General features: G+C 40.1%; 2 protein-coding genes across 13 annotated transcripts; one reads left to right on the top strand and one right to left on the bottom strand.

Annotated features, from left to right (window-relative positions):
- Positions 1 to 249: 249 nt before the first annotated feature.
- On the bottom strand, positions 250 to 5,129 carry RMI1 (RecQ mediated genome instability 1). Of its 3 annotated transcripts, none has more exons than XM_027635170.1 (2): positions 4,898 to 4,915; positions 250 to 2,774 (listed from the first exon to the last, which is right to left on the bottom strand). In XM_027635170.1, exon 2 carries the CDS (start codon positions 2,746 to 2,748, stop codon positions 865 to 867), a length of 1,884 nt encoding a protein of 627 aa, XP_027490971.1. In that variant the 5' UTR covers positions 2,749 to 2,774; positions 4,898 to 4,915; the 3' UTR covers positions 250 to 864. The 3 variants fall into 3 exon arrangements, with proteins under 3 accessions (XP_027490971.1, XP_027490970.1, XP_027490969.1); XM_027635169.1 differs by lacking the exon at positions 4,898 to 4,915 and adding an exon at positions 2,896 to 2,948; XM_027635168.1 differs by lacking the exon at positions 4,898 to 4,915 and adding an exon at positions 5,024 to 5,129 and having other exon boundaries at positions 261 to 2,774.
- A 16-nt stretch (positions 5,130 to 5,145) lies between these two features.
- On the top strand, positions 5,146 to 26,636 carry HNRNPK (heterogeneous nuclear ribonucleoprotein K). 10 transcript variants are annotated; one of them, XM_027635173.1, is made up of 16 exons: positions 5,146 to 5,259; positions 7,787 to 7,865; positions 7,974 to 8,053; positions 8,920 to 9,029; positions 10,403 to 10,459; positions 11,970 to 12,013; positions 12,893 to 12,965; positions 13,452 to 13,580; positions 14,580 to 14,708; positions 15,166 to 15,473; positions 15,831 to 15,885; positions 19,884 to 19,934; positions 23,837 to 23,858; positions 23,936 to 24,018; positions 24,476 to 24,645; positions 25,425 to 26,636. In XM_027635173.1, the coding sequence occupies exons 3-16, from the start codon at positions 8,005 to 8,007 to the stop codon at positions 25,456 to 25,458; spliced, it is 1,314 nt and encodes a 437-aa protein (XP_027490974.1). In that variant the 5' UTR covers positions 5,146 to 5,259; positions 7,787 to 7,865; positions 7,974 to 8,004; the 3' UTR covers positions 25,459 to 26,636. The 10 variants fall into 10 exon arrangements, with proteins under 10 accessions (XP_027490974.1, XP_027490982.1, XP_027490981.1 ...); XM_027635181.1 differs by lacking the exon at positions 5,146 to 5,259 and adding an exon at positions 5,406 to 5,517 and having other exon boundaries at positions 8,932 to 9,029; positions 13,467 to 13,580; positions 25,486 to 26,636; XM_027635180.1 differs by lacking the exon at positions 5,146 to 5,259 and adding an exon at positions 5,406 to 5,517 and having other exon boundaries at positions 8,932 to 9,029; positions 13,467 to 13,580.
- The last annotated feature ends 524 nt before the right edge of the window (positions 26,637 to 27,160 follow it).

Raw genomic sequence — 27,160 nt, 5'->3', positions numbered from 1 at the left:
TTTGTATACATTTTTAAAACTAGAAAGTAAAAAAAAAAGAGGAATCAAAATTAAGACCAACATTAAATATACTATACAACAGGTTTGCAGTATTTGACTACTCTGTGAAAAGGTAACCAGAAGTGTTAATGAATAAGTTTGCCTGCAAGTTCAAAACTATTAGTAATTATTAACACTAACATGACAAAAAATTGAATCACCATATGTTATAATAGTTTTGTTAATAAAATATTTTAAAATACTTCTTTCATTTATTTTTAAAAATATATAGGTCTTTTAATCTCATGTTCGCATAAAATTGGGTTTTTCCCCCCCCCCCACCTGAACATTTAGGAGAAAATCTTTCATTGCTCTACACTTCAGATTCTTGTGCATTGAATATATATTTGTGTTTTCGGATTGGCAGAGTTAGAAGGAACTGTATTTAAACAATAATTCTTTATTTAAATTTACTCAACTGATTTCCTCCAAGAAAAGACTGAGAGTCTCCTACATCTTCCTTTTAAAAATCAGGTAAGTACTTGAAAAAGTATAATAATGAGACTTTTTGTTGTTGTTATATGTTTCCTGACAAATTTTGCCACTCTGGATTACCAGTCCAGAACACATGGGATTTTGTAGAATGAAAATGATGCATGAGTGTTTTAAATCAAGACAGAAATATTCAAAAGTTTATTTCAATATTATCATCATAAGAAACAAACTGTTGGTTTTGCTCCGACAAGTCATCTCCTCCTCTCAGTTTTCCATTATAATTCCTGATAAAAGACACATCATTTAACTTTAAAATTTAACTTCCAATAGTCCCCCAGGGGAAATGTAACTTAAATGCTTCCTAATACACAGTCTGCAAGTTTACACATGTTATTTATTCAAACGTTTCTTCAATTGTTCTAGATGCCTTGTATCAGCATCCTGGAGGACTAACACAGTACTTTTAGACTCAAATGGATCAAACTCAATAGTCATCAAACAACAGAGGTCTATCAGTTGTTTTTGACATTTCTTTAAACCATCCCTAAGCTTTAGACGTAAAGCTGGATCCTTTTTCAGCCCATTCATTTCAGCCACTGAAAAGCCAATCAAGCTCGTTAGAATATCATCAGCAAAATCTACTTCAAGATAAGCAGAACCATCAGAAATTTTTGCCTTTATACCCCAGGACCCATTGCTGTTTGTGAGGTTTCCAGTGAGAGTAACAATAAAACACTTAACTTTCAGAATTGTAACAGTCTCTGGTTTTTTTGCAAGGAGAAGGGAAATATATGTGAAAGGTGAAGAATTTAAATCTATATGTGGCTCTACTGCTCTGGAAGGAAAGGTCTGTGAATCATGCTTCTGCTGAACTGCTTCTGGATCTGTTTTTGAGAAAAATACAGGATCACCATTCAACACACTGCGGTCAGAAGTGTGCTGGGATTTACATCTCCTTTCATCTAAGTCTGTATCATTCTGCCCTTCTTCAGGAGGATTTTCCAAAGAAAAATCTGAAGAACTGCAGGTCTGATGTACACTTCTGAGCTGCAAAAAGCTATTCATGCTATTTCCACCTTCATCAAATATTGTTTTTCCAAAATTCTTTTCCTTGCTGATAGCTTCCATAGGTTTATCTCCTTCATTCACATCACTTTTTTCACACATGGTATTTAAAGACAAATTGCATGATCTTCTAGGTGTATGTGGAAGTCTTTCAGTAATTAAACCTGTGTTTCTGTTTATGACCACTGGTGTCACTTCATCCACCTCTATTTGCATCTCTTCTTCCAGAAGAAAGTCATCTTCTAAAGGAAAGTCATTTAAAAAGCCATCAGCATATTCTATGGGAGGTGAAACTTGTTCAACTGAATGAGGAAAAGGGCTTCCAGATTTCTCTGTCAAAACATTTCCATTGTGTACAGTCAGTGAACCTGAGGCTGTACTAAAATTGTTGCTTCTGCTGCAATATCCGCTTTCCAAAGATGTTCCATTGTTTAAAGTAAATTCATTATTTTCATCAAGACCGGCTAAAAGCTCTTCATCTGAAGGGCCAAGAGTTTGTTCTGATTCATCCACAGGCCTGGAAAAAATCTGTTCATGACTAGCTTGTCCAACAGAATTACAGTTTTCAGTTTCTCCAATTAAACTAGCAAGGACTCTTTCCTGAGAATAATCCTCAAGAAGAGCGTCCACTTCACCCCCCAACAGTTTCACATTTTCTGGTTTAAGCAGAAGGACTCCAAGACGATATGCAATATTACCCTGTACAGTGATTTTTGTTCCAGGAGGAAGATTACTGCACAGGACAGGCACCAGTTGATATTCAATGCCCTGAATTTGATGTATTCCATCAGTTAGTTGTAGCATCAGCATTCGAGTAGGCTTTGCTTCCCAGGGCTTCTGAAATGCCTGAGTACTGGCTGTTACTTCTTCATTTACGGTGCTTTTCCCTCTTAGCTTCTGCAACTGAGAATATGCTGGCTGGCTAACATCAACCAGTGAATCAATCTGTATGGAGTAGAAGCCTGACAACTCTCCTTTGGGAGCATCCAAGATGCAGTCAGGCAAAATGGGATATTCCAAGTCTCTTAGATCGGTAAGAAGCCATTGCTCAAATACTTGCTTGTTAATCTGAGCTTGACTTAAATTACTACCACTGTTTTCCTCCTGGATCCAATTAATACATGCTTCCAGCCATGTCAAAGGAACTTTAACATGCCATGTGGATGAAAGCCAGGTTTCCACTCTTGCTGCAATGTCAGATGTAGACATCTTCTTTTATAGTAATAATGAATTCTCTAAAACAGAATTCAAAAAGACATATTTAGTTTTCTGACAAAAGCTGAAATTATGACAAGTCTCATGCCCATGTTATATAGAAATTTTAAATTAAAAACATTCTACAGACACTAAACTCACATGCATTTCCAATATTTAACACTTCAATCAGCATAAAAATTATGCACAATTAGCTGGAAGTGTGTGCAAAATATCAGGGAAGGACGGAGATTTATATAAGCAACCATGCTTAGTGACTTCTTTTCTGTTGATTTAATTAGAAACATACAACTGAAATTGATTTCTTGTGGATGGAAAGTGGATAAAAAACCCAAACCAAAAGATAATATATATTCTGTACTTTTTACTGCTTCAATTCTGTGAGTGTTGCTGTTAACACTCAGTTTACTTTAGAAATTGACCTGAGATGTTATTCTCCCACTTCACCAGCACTGTTATGAACAGAAGTGAGAGACACTACAGAACCAAGCTGGGGTTTATCAGCACTTATATAGAGGGGTGACTTTCAGTCTGCGACTGGATGAAAGCTTTTACCCTACAACAGAAAGCTAGCTTGAAACATTGTTATCCAGAGATTCCATCCAGGGTTTGGCTGCAACAGTACCAAGCCTTGGCAACTATCATATTAGAGACATAAGTGACTAATAAGCTCTAGCTTTTTGTTAGTTCAGGAAGTAGCTAAGAACAAACAGAAGTATTTCAGTTGGAAGGGACTTAGAACAATCATCTAGTCCAATGACCTGATCAATTCAGGGCTGATCAAAAGTTAAAATACGTTATTAAGGCTATTGTCCAGATGCATCTTAAACACTGATAGGTTTGGGGCATCAGCCACCTCTCCAGGAAGCCTGTTCCTATATTTGAGAACCTCTTGCAGTCATAGAATCATTCAGGTTGGAAAAGACTTCCAAGATCGTTATGTCTTACCCTTGACCGAACAGCACCATGTCAACTAGATCACGGTACTAAGTGCCACATCCAGTCATTTCTTGAACACTCCTAGGGATGGTGATGCCATCACCTCCCTGGGCAGCCTGTTCTAATGTTTAAATACCCTTACAGTGAAAAAATTCTTCCTGATGTCCAACCTGAACCTCCCTTGGTACAGCTTGAGGCTGTGTCCTCAAAGAGACTGATCCCCAGCTTGCTACAACCTCCTTTCAGGTAGTTGTGGAGAGCAATAAGGTCTCCCCTTGGCCTCCTTTTCTCCAGCCCTGCTCCCTCAGCCACTTCTTGCATGATTTACTCTCTGGACATTTCACCAACTTCTTTGCCCTTGGTAAAGAAATTATTCCTAGTGTCAAGTCTGAACCTCCCCTGATGTTTGAAACATTCCCAGGTGTCCTGTCACCGAATCCCAGGAAAAGACCAGCACCTCCCTCTCCACATCCCTCCTACAGAGCAATGAGGTCACCCCCCAGCCCCTTCTCTCCAAACTACACAACCCCAGGGTCCTCAGCTGCTCCTCACAGGACATGCCTTCCAGTCCTTCCACCAGTGTTGTTGCCCTCCCGTGGACCATTCAAGGACCTTCACGTCCTTCTCAAACTGTGGGGCCCAGCGCTGCACACGGGACTCAGGGTGAGGCCGCACCACGGCTGAGTACAGCGGGATGATCCGCTTTTGGCAGCTGCTGATGCTGTGCCTGATGCACCCCAGGATGGGGTTTGCCCTCCTGGCTGCCCGGGCACATTGCTGACTCACACTGAGCTGCTGCCCACCAGCACCCCCAGATCCCTCTGTAGGGTGTAGTGGCTGCTCTCCAGACACTCCTCTCCCAGTTTATACTTGTGTCCAGCGGTACTCCATCCCAGGGGTAGAATCTGCTATTTGTTCTTGTTAAATTTCATGCCATTGACAATTGCCCAGTGCTCCAATCTAGGCAGATCCCTCTGCAAAGCTCTTGTTGCTCGAAAGAGTCAACAGGGTCTTCCAATTTGGTATCAACAGTGCACCTGCAGTGCATTTAACTCCTGCATCCAGATCACAGATACTAGCATTAAAAAGATATAAGGCTGCCTAACTGTGCCTGGATCATGTTCAATCTCTTAGAAAGGGCGATCAAGGAGCTCAACAGACTACACAGAAAACAAGCAGTACCGTAAGAATACTTAAGGAGTACCAGGTTCGGTTGTTTTTTTGCACAAGCTTTCAGCAGGTGACAGGGGGGAGGGAGGGAGCGGAGCAAAGGCGGGAAGAGGTGGTGGGGTCGCCCCCCACAGCCCCCGGCGCGGAGCCCCCAACTCACCGTTCCCGGGTCTCCCTGGAGGCCTGCGCGCCACACAAACGCCGCGCGCACTGACAGCCAATGGGAGGAGGGCATCCAATCATCGCGAGAGTTTCGCTGCCGCCGGCGCCGGGCGGCGCGCACAAGGCGGGGTTTTGGCAGCCGCCATTTTCTCGCTCTCCGGCAGTCGCCGCTCCCGTTCTCCTGGGCCGCCCTCCGCTGCCCGCGCCGCTGACAGCGCGGCTCCCGCCGCCCAGGTAAGAGACCCTGGCCGGCCGCGGCGCGGGTCTGACGGCGCCGCCTTCCCCCGGGCTCGCCTCGTCCTGTCCCTCACGGAGGGCGGAGCGGGGCGGGGCGCCGCCCCCCCGCGCTGACAGGCAGCGGCCTCATCCAACGGGGCGGCGGCGGCGCCGCTCGGGAAGGGCGGCGGAGCCAATCGCAGGTGGTGTGCGCGTCGGCGGCCGCGGTTGCTGTCTTTTCTCTCCCGTGCGCGGAGGGGCCGGCGGCAGGCGCAGGTATGCGCACTCGCGGTGCAGTGTGGCCGAGGCCGGCGAGGAGGAAGAGAGGGCGGGAGGGCGGTGCAGGCCGATCCGGGCCTCTTCTAGGCAGTCAGAGCCGCCGCCGGGTCCCGCTCGGCGCCGCTGCGTGATACAGCGGTGCGGGAGGGCCTGGGGCCGCTGTCGCGGGCCTCAGCCCCCGGGCCGCCGCGGTCTCGGCGTTCCGTGAGCTCCGAAGGGGATGGCGGTGCAGCGGGGTGGGGTCTGCGTGGAAGAGAGCGGGCTGTCGTCATCTCGGCATGATTCCCTCGTGCCCCGCGGCGACAGCGGGCAGCTCGGCCGTGGGCGCTGCCGCCAGGCCAGCGCGGGTTCCGCAGCGCCGGCGGGTGCGCTTCAAGGGCGGGGGAGCGGCCGCCGCCCTCCCGTGCCCGCCCTTGCTGCGTCTGTGCCCGGGGCGAGCTGCTGTGGCGGATCATGGCGGGCGCAGGGAGGACGCTCCGGGCCGCGCTTAGCCGCGGGGGCCCATCAGAGGCCGCCCCGCGTGGCGGCCGCGCCGCTGTTGGGGGCGGGCGGAGCTCCCGCGCTGGCGAGGCTGCCCCGCTCCGTCGTGCCTCGGGCCGCTGGGCGCCTCCTTTGTGTCCGCCCGGGCAGAACCGGGTAACTCTCCCCGCGGCCGCGTGGTGGTGGCGGCGACCCTTCCGCTGCCGGCTCCGCCTCGCCGTGGCCGGGCGGGCGGGCGGGCGCCATTTCGGAGGGCGCCATTTCCGCTGCTTCGCGGGTGCTCTGCGGCGCCGCTGCTCCCACCGCGCTCCCTGCTCCCTGCCGGGCGGGCGGGCGGGCGGTTGGAGGCGCAGGGAAAGGGACGGAGACGAAGGGAGGGAGGCAGGCAGGCATGCGCAAGAGCCGCTGCGTCCTGGAGGGAGCGGGACTGAGGCGCGCTGGCGTTTCCCAGCTCCTATGTCTGTGGTCGCTGGTCCCGCTTCTCGTGGCCGCTTGAGCCTTTCGGTGTTTTTAAGAAACTCGACTCAATTAGTGATTTTAACGTCCTCGATTTACCCAGTTGAGCGAGGCTAGAGAGCACCTGACGTATAGGCAGGTTTGACTAGGAGAGACTGAGCCGTGAATTGTAACTGTAACTGATATTACAGTTCGCCCCCTGCAGCCCTAAAATTCTTGGGATAGTTGGAAACAGATTAACCAGGGTCCGAGAAGGCTATTACACCGTAACTGGTCGTTCCCTACTCTTCGTACGCGTGGTAGCGCAGATTTTGGCAATGTATGCCTGAGATGCCGGTATCGTTAACTCTGCGTGCCCATTAGCTCGTTTCAATTGCCTGGGAAGGCAGGGCATGCTGTTAGCTCCTACAGGCGGGGCAGCAGTTACGCAGCTGTCTGAGAGTGTGTTTATAAAGTTACAACCACGTTTTGTTTTGTTTTTTTTTTCTGTTGGTACCACAATGAGTGCCTGCCACTTGTTGCAGCAATTGAAATTAGTGCAGTATGAAGGGAAATATATGATTATTTTGCTGCATTGCCTGTAAATCACATTTCTTATGATAATAAGTTGCAAAATTATTTATTTTGTCTGCACTTCTCTCTAATGTGATTTATTAGCATTCCAAGATAAACTTAAAAATAGCAGGTTGCAATCTATTTAAGAAAATCATAGTGAGATTTAGTTGCTTTTGGAGTTCTTGTGTGTGCACAGAGGATTATATGACGATTATACACAGGATGGTATTTCTAAAAAGAAATTTTTTTAGTGTAGCTAGAAGTTGTAATTTGTGTTTTGTTCATCAATTATACTTGATTGGCTGGCATGCTCAAATACTTGCTAGTACGTTGGTAGAAAATTTGTAAAAGTAATCGTGACAATTACCGTAATAGGAATTTATTTTCAAGTTTAAATTGTGTATACCTAAACAACAGGAGCAGATTCTTATGTAGTGTCCTTTTATAAAGTGAAACCAAGGCACATGTATCATATAACATGTTAAAAATAAGAGCTGAATGCAGTTCACTTAAAATTTCTCAAAATAATTTTTAGTAAATGTGTTACTTAAAACTATCGTGTGCCCAAAAACTGTAATTCAGACAGTAAGAGTTTATGTGAGTCTACAGACTTGACTTTTGTCTCCTCTTAGTGGTGTGTTTATCTTGGGTATGCTTTTTCTTTTATAAAGAAAAGATTTGTGACAGCTTAGGTCAAATCTCTGTGTTTTGATTGTAGTGAGAATCAGAGCTGTTACGTGAGGAGACTCACAACTGATATTTGCTGTTTTCATAGGCTCTTGAAGCAATAGGCTGTTGGATTTTGATCCCGCCCAGAATACCTGAGTTTTTCTCTGCAGGGATATATAATAGCGGTAAGTTCTAGCAGCAGGCATTTATTTTTGTTACTGTTTTTGCTTTAGCATGGTGTACAGTTTGCCTTTTGACAGACTAGATGTACCATCTTTTTTATTTTTCAACAGGTTGTACTTGCCCACATAAGAAAAAAAGGCAATGGAGACTGAACAACAGGAAGAAACCTTTACCAACACAGAGACAAATGGTAAATCTTTTAAAGGACTATTTCTTTTTAGAAAGAACCTCTTTAAAATGTTTCTGATAATGTTGTAATGATTTAACTTTACCGTGTGTTTGTATCAGCAGTAGTTTTGCATTCTGTATTAAATATTTTTGGTCTTAATTAGACTGTGGCATTACATATTTTTTGAAGCATAAAGACATAATCTTTCTGTTGGCATCTTTTAGACATGAGATAAGTAACTGAAAGTTATGACTAAGGATTAAAAAGTGTTTCAAAACTGTGTGGAGAATGAGAACATGTAAGAATATCCGCTGTATCCATTTTTTTGTTTATTGCAGTTGTTACATGCAGGAATACCAATATGAGAAATACTCTAAAGCACTTCATGCAGAATTTCTTGGGAATAATTACCAAGGAAGTTAGGACATCACTGTTGCTGATTTGTGCCAGTTTTTCCCAAACTGTATCTGAAGTGCTACTTTACTATTATTCCACCAGTATTTTAGTGTTGGACAAACTGCATTGTAGCTTTATACCTGAAAGGTTTTCCCCAATTATAAATTATAATTATATATTGTAAATTATAAATAAATATAAAGTAGATGATACTTCACTGCTTTAAAAAACGTGTCATGAACTTCTCAACAACATTCTCATTTAAGCCAAAGTTCATAGATCTTTTAAGTGCATTTTTAGTAGTTAGCCATTAAGAAAGGTGATGAAGTAAAGACTTGTTTCCATGCTATGGATGCTCAGAACAGGCTTTTGTAATTGGTTTTGGACCAGTATGAAAGAATGTATTAGTAGTACAGAGCATGAATTTGGAATATATTCCATTTTATTGCAACTTAGAAAGTTAAATAAGTGTTTATGTTTCCCCCTTATGGACCTCTCTACAGGCAAACGTCCTGCAGAAGATATGGAGGAAGAGCAGGCCTTCAAAAGATCTCGAAACACAGATGAAATGGTGGAACTGCGCATCTTGCTGCAGAGCAAAGTACGCTTTCTTGTTGTTACCATTTTTGCATGTAGCATTGTTCAAGATGGTGATGACAGAGTGTATGTTGAGATAAAAGTTTAGAAAGCATATGTGCTTTATTTAAAATGAGGCAACTTATTAGAATAACTTTCAGTGTGTATGAGTGGTAGTTGCAAGTGTATTGCAATGGAATTGTCTACCTTTAAAAAGGTAAGTCCTGAAGGATCAATACGGGGGTTTTTTTAAGGATTTATTTGCTGAAGAAGTAGAGCAGCAGAAATCATAAGGTCTGCATTTGAGTAGAATGTTGTTATTTTGAGGGAAATGACTGTCTGTGAGTCTTTGGAAGATAAGCTGTTTAGGGAATTTTGAGGTAATGATTTTAAATATGAGATATGAAAACGTAGGATTTTAGTAACCTTCCTGAACAGATCTGCTGAACTTGTTCAACTGTGTCAACAGGAAGAAATGTGGGAGTAATACTTCAGGGTTTGCAGGGATTTTGTTGACAAGTGTTAATAGTTAAAAGTTACTATATATGAGTTTCCTCTGTTGTTTGCACTTGCTCCGGGATCACTTGTCGTTTCTGAAGTATTTCAGTCTTTTGTGTTGGCATGGAAGAATGTTGCCTTAACTCCATGTGCCATTTCTGACCAATAGTTGATTTACATGGAGTACCATGAAATGTTTTGCATGCTTTTAGCATAAGTATGATCTGTGTAATAAAAGCAATATTTTATATGTAATCCTTGAGAGAACATGGTAAAAATTTAGTTTTGCAATTACGGTTCTTCGCTACGTGCCAGTTTATTCCTGGCACGGAATAAAGTAGGTGGCTGATAGCATTGACTTTAACCTTTTTCAGAATATATTGCTCTGAGAAATTAATTACATTACAGAGGCATAAACCAAAATTAACCCTTGGAATTATCAAATATTGTGAGCACAAAAGTGAAATTTGCAAAGGTACTTCTTTAAAAAAAAAAAAAAAAAAAAACCAAAATTATCAATTAAATCAAGCAAATCATTGACCTATATTATGTTCATACGGTATTTTTTGCAAGGGATACAGTCTATGAGATAAGTTTAGCATGGGCAGAATTGCCTAGAAACTTCATTTGGAATTGAAATATTAGTGGCAAAACTGAGTATTTTTCTCTCTGCTGTTTGGTGGTAGTGAGAGCTTTTAGTCATCATTTTTTTTTAAGGTGGATAAACTGTATCCATTTATTTCAATTTGATTTGAACCTTTCTAAAGGAGTGCTTGCCTGCCCTCACGTCTTGGGCCAGCAGGGTAATGCAAAAATAGATTTACCCTTTTTAGTCTTGAATTCAAAAATGTAGTCTGTACTGTGCTGTCATAACTTAACTTCTTGCAAACTATTTTCCAGAATGCTGGAGCTGTGATTGGAAAAGGTGGCAAAAATATTAAGGCACTTCGTACAGATGTGAGTATATATGAGTTTGAACTAATTTAACACCAGTTCTTTCAGAGCACTACATCGAAAGCTTGATTGCGTGCATTTCTAGAAATGGGAGCAATTCAACTCCGTAGGCATCAATAGTCAAGTTACAAGCCATTTGTATTCAGTGTTAGAGTAGATAACTTAGTTCTTCAATTTCTGTTGCAATTAAAACCCAGCCTGACTCGTGGGATGAGAGGTTTATATTAAATCTCTTCGCTTTTTAATAGGATTCTGCTGAATTACACACTTCAAGCAAGTTAACATCCTAATTAAAAATGTTGACAAAGCTTAAACCCCTTAATAGTACCATTTCCCGTATGTGTGAATCGATTATAGTACTGCTGAAACCATTGCAGGTGGCTGGCTTAACCCAGTGATAGAGGACTTGTCTAACTTCCTTAAAAAGAGCAATATGACATCATCCATCTGTTCCTTAACAGCTTGCACATGAAGAACAAAAACATTAATGTTAAGGTTTCTTTCTTTAAATATGGGTATAAAACACCAAGGGAAAATTCTGTTCTGTTACTTGGAAGCATTTTTAAATGGTCATTACTTACTGCCCGTTCACACTTTACAGTGGGTTAACTCTTGTGATTAGGCACATGCTGAGCGTTAACGTTGTGTATTTATAAAACTTGGCAACTCTTCTTAAATTCCATTTGTACCTCCTGTTCTTAACATCAGCTGCAATTTCAACAATTTTTCCTATCAAGACTCTGTTCAACATAAGATTTGGCAACTTACCATTACAAATCAGTTTCAACTAAGTTCAGCAACTACCGCAACTGAATTGAGGTTTTAGTTGAAATGGTCAGGAATCAGACATATACGCACTAACTTTGGCAGATAGTTGTTCTTTTTTCTTCCCTTTTAGGGTTTTTTATCGGTTTTTTTCTTTCTTTCCTTTTTTTTTTTTTTTTTTTTTGGAGTAAATCAGTATGTCACCTAAGTCCAGATAATTTAGATTGGTCTGGAATACAAACTTTCCCGATTTGCCCAAGGTTCTAGTACTATCAGTCTCGACAGGTTTTGTGTCTACCCTCATGAACCAGCCTGCTACTGAAACGTCATTTGTTAAAAGTAAAAAGTAGTTTAGTCAGATCAAGTGACTCATTTTTAAGGTCCATACTGTTAAGCCACAGTTGGTGTAGCAATCCGTTATTGTGTTAGTCTTCAGAACAACTTAAGCTTGTTTCATTAATTGAGAGTAATGAGTATAGTTTGTATTAAATTAAAATTTATTGCTTTTCCCCCTTTTCCCTCTCCTTGTTTTTTTGGCCATATATCTCCGTTGCCCATGTACTGGATCGACTTGCCCCTGCGTTGCCCACCATGACGTTGGCCCATCCGCCCCTGAACGCCCATGTGAAAACCCTGGTTGGCTATGCCCAAAAATGTGCTCGTTGCCAAACGGGTACCATACTTGACAACTTCTGATTGAATACCCATGCCCAATGCCAACATCCACGAACGCCAATGACCAATGCAGTACAATGCCAGTGTTTCAGTCCCAGACAGCAGTGGCCCCGAGCGGTATGTCCCAACAGTTTATGCCTCACTGCCTGATTAGAAAGAGAGAAATGTATTTTATTACCTGCCTTTGATATAATTAAATAGTATCCCCTTATAGACGGTGTATTGTTTTTTTTCAAGTTTTCTGTCTTATTTTCCCCATTAAGTCTTTTTGTCACTGAACTTTTACGTGAGTTGCCCACCCAAACAATCCACTAATTTTATTTCAATGGAAGGAGCACAGCTTCAAGTGTTGCATATTTGCTGCATTGTAAATCAAATTGGTTCAAAATAGTCTTTCGCTCTGTCTTTGTGGCCCACCTTGCTCCCCTCAACATTGCCTGTTCATAATTATTTCTGATGAAATGCTAATTCCGGTTCGCTTTCCTTCACTTCTCATTTGTTTTGTCTTTTTTGTCTTGCATTCGTATTTGTTTTCTTGGAGAGCCCATTAGTAATCTGATTTCATAACCTTATTCCAGATACAGCGTTCACCACTTGCATATCCTCCCTTTTAATATGAGAAGGTGTGCCAGCGTAATGTAATAGTGAGGGTATCCTAATTAGTGGTGGCGGGGAACATGAATATTCACTTCTACTTTCAGTTCTGCATCAATTTCTTGCCCACTTAATCTGAGCCCTTCCAAAAGCCCATTCTGTCTTTCTCTCTCTGCAAGACCTACCTAATCTTAAATTTCTCATGCGTATATACTGGGCATAAACAAAGATGCATGTGTTATAAATTGAGCAAACAGGTTTACTTAAAACGGGGAATCTTAATTGTAAACTCTTCTTTGTAGTGTATCTTGTTAAAATTTTGTCTGTGATGATTTAAAAAATTTACTTCTGCTTTTTCTTTTCTACCTACTCCATCTTGTCTGGCATTGTGGCTTTCAACAGCATTTTGAGTATAAGTGCAGATATAGAGACAATTGGAGAAATCTTGAAGAAGATTATCCCTACTTTAGAAGAGGTATGTCTCTTAATATTTTGTTTTCAAGGTAAAAGATTAGCTTTTGAACAAGATGGTTCTGGATGACTTTCTGCTTTTTACATACAGGAAATTAAAAAAATAAATGCCAGAGGCCTTTTAAAGAAGGGTTATGGCTCTCACACTACATGTTGACATTTTTTTGGTGGAGGACAGTCTGTCACTGTTTATTAAATTAACATTTTGAACAGCCTTCCCCCTTTTAAAATATTATGTGTTGCACTGTTCAGTACCTTGTTAAGTCTTTGTTACAAGTTGTGCAGTATAAGGTAATAAATAATGTAATAAGCAATGTAATAAATAAGGAAAACTGATACTTCACCTAGAGGGGTGGTGCGTAAGTAGTTGTGATCTTATCAAAGGAAATACAGGTTTACAATTCAGCAATAAGTCATACCATTGTTTGAAGAAAAAAACTTAAAATGGCAAATATTTAAACTTATTTTTATTTTGTTTTTTTCTCTATATGCATCTTTCATACAGTATCAACACTACAAAGGCAGTGACTTTGACTGTGAATTAAGACTTCTCATTCACCAGAGTTTGGCAGGAGGAATTATTGGTGTCAAGGGTGCTAAAATTAAAGAACTCAGAGAGGTACTTGCTTTCTGCTCTTAGATTTGTCTTTTGTTCAATAAGTCATGTTTTCTGTTCATAAGAGACCAGTGTAAGTATCTTCTGTGCAGTAATTCCTACTGAGCATACTGTGTACATGCTTTTGATGTTCTGAGGTGGAGCTGTACGTTGCAACTTCCTTGCAGACCCTCAGAAGGAGTAGTGGTGACAGAGCCTAGGACTTGATTATACAATATATGTGGTAGAATACTGTTTTTAAAGGGAGGATTTTTACTCTGTTTTATTAAAATTTTATTCATCACTCCTTCTAGAATGAACTTCTGCATAGTCTAGAATTATTTGTGTCATTGGACATAAAAAATGGTCTAGGGCAAAAGCATCTCCACGGTAGATGTCTGAATATTACTGTAGAAGAGCTTTATTTTTGGTTTGTGGGTTTTGTTTGTTTTTTTTTTTTTTTTTTTTGTTATTGTTACTGCTAGAAGACCATTGTTTTCTTTCAGTGAAGGAATAAGATTTAAAAAGGGTAATGGTCTCTGTGAGATGAAAACACGTTTTCCTTTTTGGCGTTGTGTCAGAGGCCATTGCAGGTCTGTGCAGTATAGGCTGCTGCCTGTTTGCATGAGTTGAGAAAGGCTAGATAAATAGACATAATCCTGGCAACACTGCTGTCTTAGCATCCAGAGCAAGTTTTCTTCATTTGAGGGCTAATACAGCCTGTAAGCTCACAATGGCTGTATGGTCCTTTTTCTAATATTTAATTAAATAGTGGTGTAAATGAGTCATAATGGAAATAGGAGAAAATTGAACTTTTTTCCATCTTTATACAAAATTTGTGTTACCACTGGTCTTTAAAAGATGTCATCTTCAAATTTGTTGTGATAACTCAGAAGCAAGCATGCAGTTTTAAGTAGCTTGGAATTTAATTTTATTTTGTTTTTTCTTCTTTTAAAATGTTTTAGTGGGTTTATAAAGTTGTTTAAAATATATTTGACAAGCTTGAATATTTTTCTTCTACAGAACACTCAGACCACCATTAAGCTCTTTCAAGAGTGTTGTCCTCATTCTACTGACAGAGTGGTGCTTATTGGTGGAAAACCTGATAGGGTTGTTGAGTGCATCAAGATTATCTTGGATCTTATCTCTGAGGTAATATTTATTAAATTTATTTTATTCTTTCATTGGCATTCGTGAATCTTAGATATATAACAGTGTCTTGCAGTTTGTTTTGAATTCAGTACGTCCTGCTTTCCCAACAGCAAAGTGATCGTCAGAAACTTTTGAAACTGTTTCTATTGTTTAAAATTGGGGTGCACCTTATGGGGGAGGAAAGCCATTTTTGGTACTAGTGGGCCGTTATTCACACTTTGCATATCATTACAATAAAAAATTTGAAGAGGAAGGAAGACAAAGTTTGTAAGCTATGGATAAGTAACAGTAGTTTTTCTGTCACAGATCAGCATTTTCTTTCTTAGTAGCCTTATAAAATCTAAACCATGCTCCAAATGCATGAATTCATACTTACGTATTTGCTGTATTAATTAAGTATGCCAGTTGTAATTGTCCTAATTGATTTGGGGGTATTGTTTTGGTTTTTTTGTATTAGTCTCCAATTAAAGGACGGGCCCAGCCTTATGATCCCAACTTCTATGATGAAACATATGACTATGGTGGCTTCACAATGATGTTTGATGATAGAAGGGGACGTCCAGTGGGCTTTCCGATGCGTGGAAGGGGAGGCTTTGATCGAATGCCCCCTGGTCGTGGTGGACGACCTATGCCTCCCTCGAGAAGAGATTATGATGATATGAGCCCTCGCAGAGGACCTCCACCACCTCCACCGGGTCGTGGTGGTAGAGGTGGCAGCAGAGCTCGTAATCTTCCTCTTCCTCCTCCACCACCTCCTCGTGGCGGGTGAGTTGTTGCATAAATGTGTTATACAAAAACTGATGTTGTATATATTCTGCTGAATCATATTCATATTTCCAGTGTTTTTTCTGTGCTTCCACATTGTTAGTGATTGTGCAGGATTGAATATGTATTAGACAAGAGTATTTTGAAAAGTACTGCAGTTTAATTACCTACTGCACCATAGTAAGTTGCCAGGACTGTAGCCAGTACTTCTGTAACTTCTGTCATTCAGTACTTGGTTAGTGTAGTTTGATATTAAGTTGTATGTGAACCATCACTGTGAAAATTTAGATTAGAATAAACAAGCTGGTTCATAATACAGATAATGTAATTAACGTGCTGCTGCTTTTTTCATTTTAGAGATCTGATGTCCTATGACCGAAGGGGCAGACCAGGAGATCGTTACGATGGCATGGTACGAGTTTAAAATTGGCCTTGTTCTGTAACCACGACTAGTGTGCTGTCTGAAGATACTGTTGATGAACATATGCATGTTAATGTGAATATGCATGGTTCTGATGGTAAAAGCAAAATGTTTTGTCCATACAAATAGTCCTCCTGTGGAGGAGTATATGGGGTGTAAGTGGTATTCAAGACCAGATCTATTTTCTTTTGTTTCCTTTCTGCCATCAAAAATGATACAGAAAGTTTGTGCTTAGCCTTGCAGGTTTTTTTGCACTGGCTGTCTTTCAGGTTTCTTAATCAGGATGACAGAAATAGAATTAGGAGATTTTGGTAATAGAATTAGGAGATTTTTCAACTACAGAAAACACGTCAGAACAATGAGTTATACAAACATTCTTAACACTAAATGTTAGAAAACATGAGCACAGACACTAAATGCAGATTATAGAATGTTATCTGAGAAGAACTGTAGTTGATCTGGAAGGTGATTGCTCTTTTGAATCAATTCTTGTCTATTTTCTGGTAATTCCACATGTTTTGGAGGTAGGACCACTGCTGAGTTGCATCCTAAATTAATACTTGCTGAGGGAGAAAATAGTCTCTCGTATTATGTGGAGATTCAAAGCAAGGGGTTATAGATAATCTTCTATGTTGCTTCTGAACTGTGACTTCCCAGCAGTTATCTGCTGTTCTGAGGAAGGATTCCTCTTTCCTCAGAAGAAAAACTTGGAGGTTATCCTGGTTTTAGCTGGGATAGTTACTTTCTTCTCTTAGCTGGTATGTTGCTGTGTTTCGAATTCAGTATGAGAATAATGTTGGTAATACACTGGTGTTTTGGTTGTTCCTAGGTAGTGTTTATGCTAAGTCAAGGACTTGTTCAGTCTCTCATGCTTTGCCAGTGAGTATGTACACAAAAAGCTGGGAGGGAGCATGGCCAGGACAGGTGACCTGAACTGGCCAAAGAGGTCTGGCAGTGGTCATTGGGTGGTGAGCAGTTGTATTGTGTGCCACTAGGTTTTTTTTTTATCTTGGGGTTTGGCTCCCCTTTAGATTATTATTTACTGTTATTGTTATCTCCTACTTTGTTTCAATTAGTAAATTGTTGTTATAGTTTGGATTCACTCCGCAGTTCCTCGGCAATGAGGGTTGGGTGGGTGGTTGTGAGCAAGAGACCTTGTGGTGTTAGTTGCCAGCTGGGCTTAAACCACAACAGAGTGAATCTCTATAGTAAAAAACCTTCTCTTCTCCTTGGACTTTGTCTGGCACCTTCTTTAAGATGGCAGGTGACATAATATGATTTTTTTTTCTTTTAAATGAAGCTAAGAAGTGGAAAAGAGCTATGAAAAGAGCTACCTAAATGTGCTTTTACACATGTCCCGCCTGGGAGTAAGAGTACTGGAACTAAAAATTGCAACAATATCATGTGCTTACTAGAAATAATGAAAGATTACCACACAGTTACAAAAAAAAAAGTGTTACCCCTGCTACATGTTAAGAAACCGGAAGAATTGATTGGAAGAGTCAGGTTTTGTGTTCTTTTGTTTGCAGCTAATAAAGCCAGTGCTAGAGTACATAAACTGAGCAGCCTGTCCATCTTCGGGCATCTGGTTAAGCACAGTCTTACTTAGCTAGACTCTGGGGCAGTGGTGTGTTCTATTTTTATTCCATTCCAGCTAGAATAGAAAATCCATTTTGACTTAGATTTAGCCTGTCAGGTTAACCTTCACTTTGTTGATGTGAGTTTCTACAAGCAAGTGGAGTCATTTCAGTTAGGGTTTTTTTGTGCAAAAAAAGCTGCTCATGACTTTGACTCCTTTATGACCAAGTATCATAGCCTAGTTAAAGGAAGCACTGCTTCCCAGCAAAGATTGTATTTAATTTCCAGTTTTAGTTAATCATGACTCTAGTATCCTAAACTGTGGAAGCAGAAAGGAGATCTTCAGGTTGATTGTCAAGCTGCAGCTGCAAGTGTCGTGCCAGAAATGTAAGGTTTTCCTGTGCTGCCCTTTGTTTCATATAGCAACCGTTCTCTAGCTAAAGTTTTAAACTAGAGTAAATCAATGTTGTTGTGATTTGTGATCTAAGTAATGATGGGAAAAGCTGCTCTTAGAGAGCAAAAGTGCTCTTTCACATGGATCCTATTGTACATAGATGCAATAAAAGGTAAGAATAGAGGAACATCTCAAAAGTCCTATAGCAATTGAATGTACAGAAACTTTTTTTGCCAGTTCTCTTTTCCATGAAGGCAGAAAGATTGAATGGTTGATGACTCAGGAAGTGGATTGTGAGTCCAGTTTAAGACTGGATGCTGAGCTGTGAGTGTTCTGGAATTTCAGAAAGATAACAGGATTGACTGTGTTTTAAAGATTGAGATGAGAAAAAACAATTTACATTTTAAAAGATAGGTTAATTTCTCTTACCAATGTAGAGTCACTCACTTAAGATGATATTGTCTGTTAGCCTGACCTACAGTTGTAATATAATTATGCACTGCTGTTAAAATGTTCATTTGGCTTATGGTCTGCTCTGAAGCTTTTTCCCAAAGTACAGATTTGTACTGTTTCTCTGCAAATGGAACTATTATGTTTCAGTGTGTAGCTACTCCAGATCAAATGCCTGTGGACCATAAGGGCTGTTGTCAGCTGAAAAATCCTAAATTTCCTGTATTTCTTTTTTAACACACTCATTCTTTGGGGTGTCTCAGATACAGAAATGCACTCAGATACCACTTGGAGGGGTAGAAAATAGTGAACAAGCGTGTGAAGTCCATTTCTCTCAGTTACTAAAATGTTCGAAGTACTAAAAATTTTAAAATCTGAGTTAATGTAGATTTAAATCAGAATGTCTCCTGTTAAGTGGACTGTCTCTTCACACTATTGTGAGTGTCTTCAGACTTGTAATGTGCTTTTGCTCCTTCAAATGCTTCCTGGTTCTTGATTTTTTTTTTTTTAACTTATATATATGTGTCTTGATGTATAAACACTTGAATAAAGACACATAAGTTTTAGAAAATATGAAACAATTCCCAGGTTTAAGAGATGTGACATTAACAGGCATGTAAAAAATTAGTAAAGGAAGAATTTATGACAACTGTACTATTTATTCATACAGATCCTGGAAGAAAGTAACAAAATTTCACTCTTAGGCCACTCATAAAACCCAGAAAAAGTTAGGACAAAAGAATTTTACGTCAGTTAGGACTGCATGTGTTTTCTTTCACTTGATGTAAAAGTGAAGCTCTTTGTGTTACCCAGCCCGTCTGTTATCTGGTTTGTATTCTAGTACTAGTAGTGACTAGCACAAATGAGTCTGCAGCAAAGAGTATTTTGTTATTTATGTTAAGACGCCCTGTTTCAGAAACTTGTTTTAGAGTGCACAAATGAACATCAATTGCTGAAACTGTAAAATTCTGAAAGAAAGAAATGCTAGATATCATGTTTTAGAAACATAGTTAAATTCTAATATAGTTAGTCAGCGGTAGATTCTTAGTCTGCTTGGCTGTATGAGGTATATGGAAATGAATTGGTAGAACATGAGAAGCAGTGTCCTTCCTGCCTGACCTGCTGTTGGCATAAGCACTTGCAGTTATTTGTTTCAATCTTACTAAGCCTTCATTTTCCAACAGATGGCAGAAATAAAAGGTTTTTCTAATGCATGGCAAAGTATTTTTATATGTAATAGCACTTGAAAGTTTTTTTTAAAGGCAGAAGAAAAGGCTTGTTCAAGCTTTACCTTGCCATTAGCTCTCTGACCTTCTTTGCTAGAGGAGAAATCTGTTAATACCACAGAAAGAGGGTGAAACCATGAGTGTGGCCACTTAACAGTTCCCTCAAAATAAAATTAAAAGGGAATGAGTCTTGAGAGTGGTCTAACTCAGAACATTTCAAGTCTTTGCTATGGTGTTAAGGTGTCTTTGTACTAGTATGTATTGTATTTGCTTGCCAAGTTCACTAAAACTCTGTATGACCTGGGCTTCCTTTCTTCCTCCTTTTATGTTGCATCTGGAAGATGATGCAGTGTCATGTGGATGCTTGTGATGACATGCAGCCACCAGAGTTGGTGAGTGTGTTCAACCTATTTTCTGAAAATTGCTTTGTCGAACAAGTGATTAGGTGAATTTCTTAGGAGATCTTGAGTGTAGTCTGTCACAACTTGCATCTGTTAAACACTTGATAAAGCTGTTCTTTGGACTCAGAATTTATTGGCGGTCCTAATAGCGTGTCCTTTGATGAGAGGTAATGTTAATAGAAATGTGGAATTGTGCAGTAGCATGCTTTTCTGTACCTCTTTTTTGCCTCTTTTACACCCTATTTTCATTTTGTAAATGGTAACTTTTCCATAACTGATGCACTGTAGGTGCATACAGTTAGGATATATATTTTGTGTTAATTTCATAATGTTGCTATTTTTTTTTTCAAACAGCAAATATTAAAAGTAGCTTATTACTTACATTTTTGGATAAACTACAGTGCTTTTTTTTTATCAATGTATTTGAAAATATACCATTCGATCAGATAGGTTTTGGGGAGGAAAGTTATAGAATCATAGAATGATTTTGCTTGGAAGAGACCTTAAAAATCATCTAGTTCCAACCTGCTTGCCGTGGGCAGAGAACCTTGGTCTAGACAGGCTTGCTCAGGATCCATCCAACATGGCCTTGAACACTTCCAGGAGTTGGGCATCCACAACTTCTCTGTGCAACCTGTTCCAATGCTTCAGCACCCTCGCAAGGATTTCTTCCTAATATCTGAACTAAACCTACTATCTTTTAATTTAAAGCAATTGCCCCTTCTCTTCCCTCTATGTGCCCTTTTAAAAAGTCCTCTCGGGTGTTCTTGTAGGCTCCCGTCAGTTGCTAAAGGCCACAATAAGGTTGGCCTAGACTCTTCTGTTCTTCAGGCTGAACAACCCCAGCTCTCTCAGGTTTTCTTATAGGAGAGGTGCTCTAGCCCTCTGGTCTTGTTGATGGCCCTCCTCTGGACTTACTTCAGTAGGTCTGTGCCCTTATGTTGGGGATCCCAGGGCTGGATGCAGCACTCCAGATAGGGTCTCACCAGAGCTTGTAGGGGGCCAGAATCACATCCTTTGCCCTGCTGGCCACACTGCTTTTGATGCAGCCCAGGATACAATTGGCTTTCTGGGCTGCAAGTGCAAATTGCCAGGTCATGTCCAGCCTCTGATCCACTAGCACCTTCAAGTCCTTCTTGGCAGGGCTGCTCTCGAGCAGTTCATATCCCAGCCTGTATTGATACCAGGAGTTGCCCAGACCCAAGTGCACCGCTCAGCTTGGTGTCATCTGCAAGCTTGATAAGGGTGCACTCCATCCCTTTTTCTGTGTCGTTGATGAAGACATTTAATAGCACTGTTCACAGTTCCAACCCCTTGAAGGTCACCACTTGATGTCCATTGGAACTCTGAACCATTGGCAATACCCTCTGGATGTAACCATCCAACCAGTTCCTTATTCACTGAACAGTCCACACATTTGAATCCATCTCTCTCCAATTTGGAGAGAAGGATATTGTGGGGGGACCATGTCAAAGGCCTTACAGAAGTCCAGGTAGATGGCATCTGTAGCCCTTCCCTTGTTCAGTGATGTAGTGACTCCACTGTAGAAGTTATGAAGTACAGCAGGTGTTTGTGCTATCTTGAAGATGGCAAAATGACACCAAATTAATATTTTTGATTAATTGATATGAAGTGTCAGTTCTTAGCTTACATAAACACAGAATCTGCTATCAAGTTATGTTGTTCTGTAGTCTGGGGAAGCAGATGTAATCAAAGAAAGGATTTTTCTTTGAAACAGATTAGTCCAAAAAGGAATCCTGTGGCAAATACCAACAGGAATATGTCTCTGTGTATGCAGTATGCTGTATGATCAGCCTCTGAATTAAACCTTAAGCAGAATCCTTCATTCTCTCATATTTTAGACTCCAGTACAAGCTGTATTATGTTGTATTCCAATCTGTATCGCTTAGTAACGTGACAATACAAGTTGCTTAGGGACCAAGGACAAACTCAGCACTTTGATCTGAGTAGCTTCCATTTTGATCTTAAAAGGTAGATGGTAGGTAATATTTTTGGGAAAGTTGTTACATTGTAACTTTTGTGAACAAGTAGTTGTGGTTGGTTCAACTTGACTGGCTGCCCAGCCAGTCTACCTGCTCTTTCACTCTCCTTCCTCATCAGGGTGAGGGGAGAAAGCAAGACAGAAAGTCTGTAGCTCATGATGAACACAGAGAGATCACTTAGTAGTTACTATCATGGGCAAAACAGAGTTGACTTGGGGAAGACTTACTGCCACATTGAATATCATGGTGAGAAACAAAGAGGAAAACTAAAAACACCTTTCCCCACCCTTCACTTCTTCCCAGACTCAACTTCCACTTCTTTATTCCCTGCTCTTGTACTTTCTCTGCCATGAATGGTGCAGGCGGGATAGGGAATGTTGGGTTGCAGGTTAGTTCATCACACCTGTATCTATTCCATCCTCTTCATACTGTTCCCCTGCTCCACTGTAGGGTTCTTCCCATGGGATACAATCATTCATAAATGCCTCAAATGCGTTCTCCATTGGACTGCATTTCTTCAAGAACTGCAGTTCTTGAAGAAGACCCAGTGTGGGTCCTGGTCATGGGGTACAGTCCTTCAGGAACAGACTGATTCAGTGGGGGTCCCCCAGAGATCCTGCCAGGCATCTGTGCTGTGCTGGCTTGGAATCTCCACAAACTGCAGCTTCTTTCAGGGCTTATCTGCTTGGTCACAGCATAGCATCCTACATGGGATACAGTGTAGCCATCTGCTCCAACATGGTTCTCTCCACCGGCTGCAGGGCAGTGTTCATTCCAGTGCCAGGAGCACCTTTTCCCATTCCTTCACTGTGGTGTCTGCAGGGCAGATCCACTCAGTTTTTTCCTCCTTGCTCATCTCTTGCAATCAGTGCACACTGAGGTTTTTTTTTTTTTACTCTTTTTTAAATGTTATCGTGTAGATGCCACCAGCTTTGCTAGCAGTTTCAGCTTTAGGCAGCCCCGGCTTCCTGTCACAGAACTCGTGAGTCTCTAAAAAGTTGAATTCAAGGGAACCCTGGGTATTTATTCTCTGCTTCTGTGGGAAAATATGAATATGGAGTCTCGAGCACTTATTTCATTAGATAAAGCAAAACACTTATGCCAAATACAAGTTTACAAATCCTAAAAATAAAAAGGGGCTAGGAGTGCTTGTAGTGATTTGTATTTGGTGGATTAAATGGAAAAGAAGTAATTCATGTCATGATTATCTGTTCAAAGATATTAAGTATTGTAACATAGTCTGAATCAAGAGACAAATTACAGAGCTGTTCTTAAGAACTTACTGGGTTTTTTTCCCAAAGGTGTAGGTGAAGTAGGAGGATTGATAGTCACTGGGTAAACTTTTTGTACCAAAACTGGAGACTTGAGTTTCTCCTGAGCTATGTTAGTAGCATTAGTAAGGTTGTACTCTGATCTTGTAATTTGAATGTTTGTTTAGTCTAAGGGTCACAAGTAGGTCAGCATCAAGAGCTGTCTGTGAGAAGCTGAGTTAGTGAGACTGCCTTGGTAAACTGGCAGGTTTTGACAGGGCAGGATAAGAATCACACAATCATAGAATATCTTGTGTGGGACAGAACCCACAAGGGTCATCACGTCCAACACCTGGCCCTGCACAGGACAGCCCCAAGAATTACACCATGTGCCTTAGAGCACTGTCCAAATGGACAGAGATTAATGAGAGATCTCCCACTCACCCCTTTTTTTTTCTGGTCTGCCCTCTTTGCCTCAGGATGCCTTTGCTAGCACAACAGTTATATTTATAGTCAGGTTGAGGGTTGAGATGTTTGCATAAGATAGGCTCAAAGTTAACAATACAGTATTTAGGACAAAAATGTGTTAATGAAGAATAGCTATTCACTGTTTAAGGGTTTTTTTCTCTTTCTCTTACAGTTTGAGGGTGGCTCTGGCTATGGTAAGTGTTTATGTAAAGCTGTTACATGTACTTCATTACATAGTTACTAAAGGGCTTGATGCATACACTTAAATCAGATTATTCTTATGCAGGGGGGCGTGGTTCATATGGAGATCTTGGTGGACCCATCATCACAACACAAGTAACAATTCCCAAAGATGTAAGTAAATTTGACTTGCTTTCAACTCATACTTTTTCTTAAAAAAAAAAAGTCACAGTTATTTCTCAGAATGTTGAAGTGAATCAGAAGTACTTAGAGTGCTTGATAAGTACTTCTAATACAAAACAAGTGTTTCTAAATCACCGAGAGTATTCTTGGATTGGTTTGTATCTTCAGAGACTCACTAAACAATTATACTAAGAGTTAATACTCAGTAATAGAGATGGACCGTGTAACGTGTTTTTTACAAATGAGCAGCTGGTTCTCCCAGTTGTATCCTACTTGTGTTTATACAATTAATACTGCAGGGGATGTTTTTAGGCTGTAAAGAAGTAAGCTTCCATTCGAACTCTTAAAACTTGAATTTGTAGAAACTACTTAAATGCTGCTGGGATTTTCTAGCTTGTTTTAGAAAGAAAGTTGTATTGGGAAATGAATTTTTTACTTTCTTCCCTAGTTGGCAGGATCTATTATTGGAAAGGGAGGCCAGAGAATCAAACAAATACGTCATGAGTCAGGAGCTTCGATCAAAATTGATGAACCATTAGAAGGCTCAGAAGATCGGATAATAACTATCACAGGAACACAGGACCAGATACAAAATGCACAATATTTGCTGCAGAACAGGCAAGTTAACGTTTAATATTCTCTCTACTGTCAATTTTAAATTGACGTGTACCTTATAAAACTGCTCTGTGAATCAATTTTTTAAGAAGGCAGGTTTTAAGTAACTATTTGAAGCTAACTTCTCCAGTGCTAGTTCTGCCTTGATTTTTCTTCTGTTCTCCATTCTAATTAAAATGAAGACACCCTCAAAACTAATCTTGCTGGAAGACACCTTAACCAAGCAGTCCTCTCCTTTCTCTGGTGAAAACTGCTGCAAAAAAAGTACCTGTAATAAATTATATAGAGCCTGTAGAAAATATAGAAGATTTCAGTGGATGTTGGCCTAGTTCTGTGTGGAAGACTAGTGATTTTGTTGTTTTTAGATAACTAAATTGACAACAAATCACAGTCTGCCATATGGCACAGACCATGCCTCTACAGGACAAGTTGAAATCGATTTGGTGCTGTTATGCAGCATTTCACACCTTGCTGACATTACTTTGCCTTTTCTACCAAATAATAACAGCTTCAGATAACGTTTGCTTTATTAACTTCTGGCTATCCTAGTAGATTTTAATGTTTTAACTGGAATGTTTGGCTTTAGAGTATTAATATTTAAATGTACCATAAATATACTAATACAATTATTAGCCATTGATATTTTAGAATTATTTAATTATTTACTTTTAAATGTGTTAGGAATTTGTAATTTAATCTGCTCTAAAAATGTCATTTTGAATATTGATGCAAGATGTATGGTCCATCATTCTAATACATGCTTTTTTCTTTTTCTTTTATAGTGTGAAGCAGTATGCAGATGTTGAAGGATTCTAATGCAAGATTATTTTTTCTTTTTTATAGTGTGAAGCAGTATTCTGGAAAGTTTTTCTAAGACTAGTGAAGAACTGAAGGAGTCCTGCACCCCTATTTTTTTTTTTTAATCTGCTTCTGTTTAAAAAGCCAACATTCCTCTGCTTCATAGGTGTTCTGCATTTGAGGTGTAGTGGAATCTTTACTGTCCACCAGATGTAATGTTTTAGTTCCTTACAAATACATGGGGGAGGGAGCACGAGACTAACATTGAAATTTTGAAGCAGCAGAGAGATTGAATTCTATTTTTGTTCATCGTTGGTGGTAAATTGTAATGTTTTTCTGTAATTGTTGTGTACACCCTGCTTTTATGTACACTGTGTCTTATTTTAAAGGGGGATGAATACTGGTAGGCCACATGTCCCTGGTATCTGTTGAGAGCAGTGTGCAGAATGTAATGCTTTTTTGTAAGAAACATTTTAGGATTTTTAAATAAATTTAGTGAACCTATTGGTGGTCATTTTTCTTCAGGTCTACATAAGATAATAACTAAAATGAATACACCTAGTTTGGTTGGTTTCTTTTCCTATATGAATTAAAGTTGCTGTTAAGCTTGCTCTTCAGCTTCCTTGATATAGATGGAGTTACGTGGGGTTTTTTGACAAATTAAAGAAATTGTGTGAAAACAATGACTGCTTTGCTGTTTGGGGAAAAAAAAAAAAGTTAAAATATTTACACAAAATGTGTAAAACTTGACATTTTTGCAAGTGTTTGGCCCTCTTTGCAGTACATATATATATTGGTGACAGTATATAAATGAAATATTTAAAAACTTTGTGATGTCACTGAGTAAACAGTGGTAAAATACACCTGGTTATAGAAGCTTGCTTAATGCAGATAACACTGTTAGAAATGACAGTTGCTCTACCATTTCTGAATAAATTATAGCTGTTTCCTGAGCTTTTTTTTGTATGAGGTAGAAATTATAAATTGGCAAATTGACAGTATCTAACTCTGTAACTTGTAATTGTATGCAAAACTTAAACTTGTTTGGTTTCCCGGATGTATGTTGAATTCCATAAGAATTATTTGTGAGAAATTAAAAAAAAAACATGTAAAGCCTCTAGCTATCTCATGTAATACCTTGGCATTTGTATTTATAGTTAAAAGTTTTAATTTCACTTCCTGAATAAAAACAAATTTAAAAATGTAGAAGTGTGTGGCACATATGGATATCATGGGTCCAGGCTAAGCCTGGGTTCTTTTGTTGTGTTTTGGTGGTTGGGAATTTTTTTTCTCTCCATAGTTTGTTGGAGCATTGGTTGAGCTTGGCCTTTGTAGTGCAGCTACTCATTAAATGGAATGGTAAAGGCAAGGAGCTAAGACATTGCCTGCAAGGCTGGCCTACTTGGCAGAGCTGTAACAAACCTGTAGAAAGTAAACAGTGCCTTGTGTGTTGTCAGAAGGAAGGCAGCTGGCACCTGGCTGGTTAACCAACGAACCTTAATTAAGAGGGAGAAGTCTACAATCGAGGCAAAGGTTTTGGGCGAAAGGCGAGTGAACTGGAACAGTTGCTGAATTTTGTGTGCCTCCAACTTGCGTATGTACGGACGAGTGGGGTTGTGAGTGGTCGTTAGTTTGGTGCTGTCCTGTTTTAATTCGGGAGGAAAGCTCAGCAAGTATCAACACGCAAATTTGTGTTCGAAGCAGAATGTATCCTGCTGCA

The sequence above is a fragment of the Corapipo altera genome, unplaced genomic scaffold, assembly GCF_003945725.1.
Source record: "Corapipo altera isolate COAL_440 unplaced genomic scaffold, ASM394572v1 61411, whole genome shotgun sequence".
In the NCBI taxonomy this organism is placed as follows: Eukaryota; Metazoa; Chordata; class Aves; order Passeriformes; family Pipridae; genus Corapipo; species Corapipo altera.
The sequence above is the reverse complement of the archived record's forward strand: the minus strand, read 5'-3'. Positions and strand labels throughout refer to the sequence as shown.

Bases quoted from the DNA above. Each gene is read 5' to 3' on its own strand.
- HNRNPK (XM_027635173.1), top strand. From the start codon at position 8,005: ATGGAGACTGAACAACAGGAAGAAACCTTTACCAACACAGAGACAAAT. The intron at 15,886-19,883 runs GTACGAGTTTAA...TGCATCTGGAAG, and splicing joins GAGATCGTTACGATGGCATG to ATGATGCAGTGTCATGTGGA. The intron at 24,646-25,424 runs GCAAGTTAACGT...TTTCTTTTATAG, and splicing joins CAATATTTGCTGCAGAACAG to TGTGAAGCAGTATGCAGATG.
- RMI1 (XM_027635168.1), bottom strand. From the start codon at position 2,748: ATGTCTACATCTGACATTGCAGCAAGAGTGGAAACCTGGCTTTCATCC.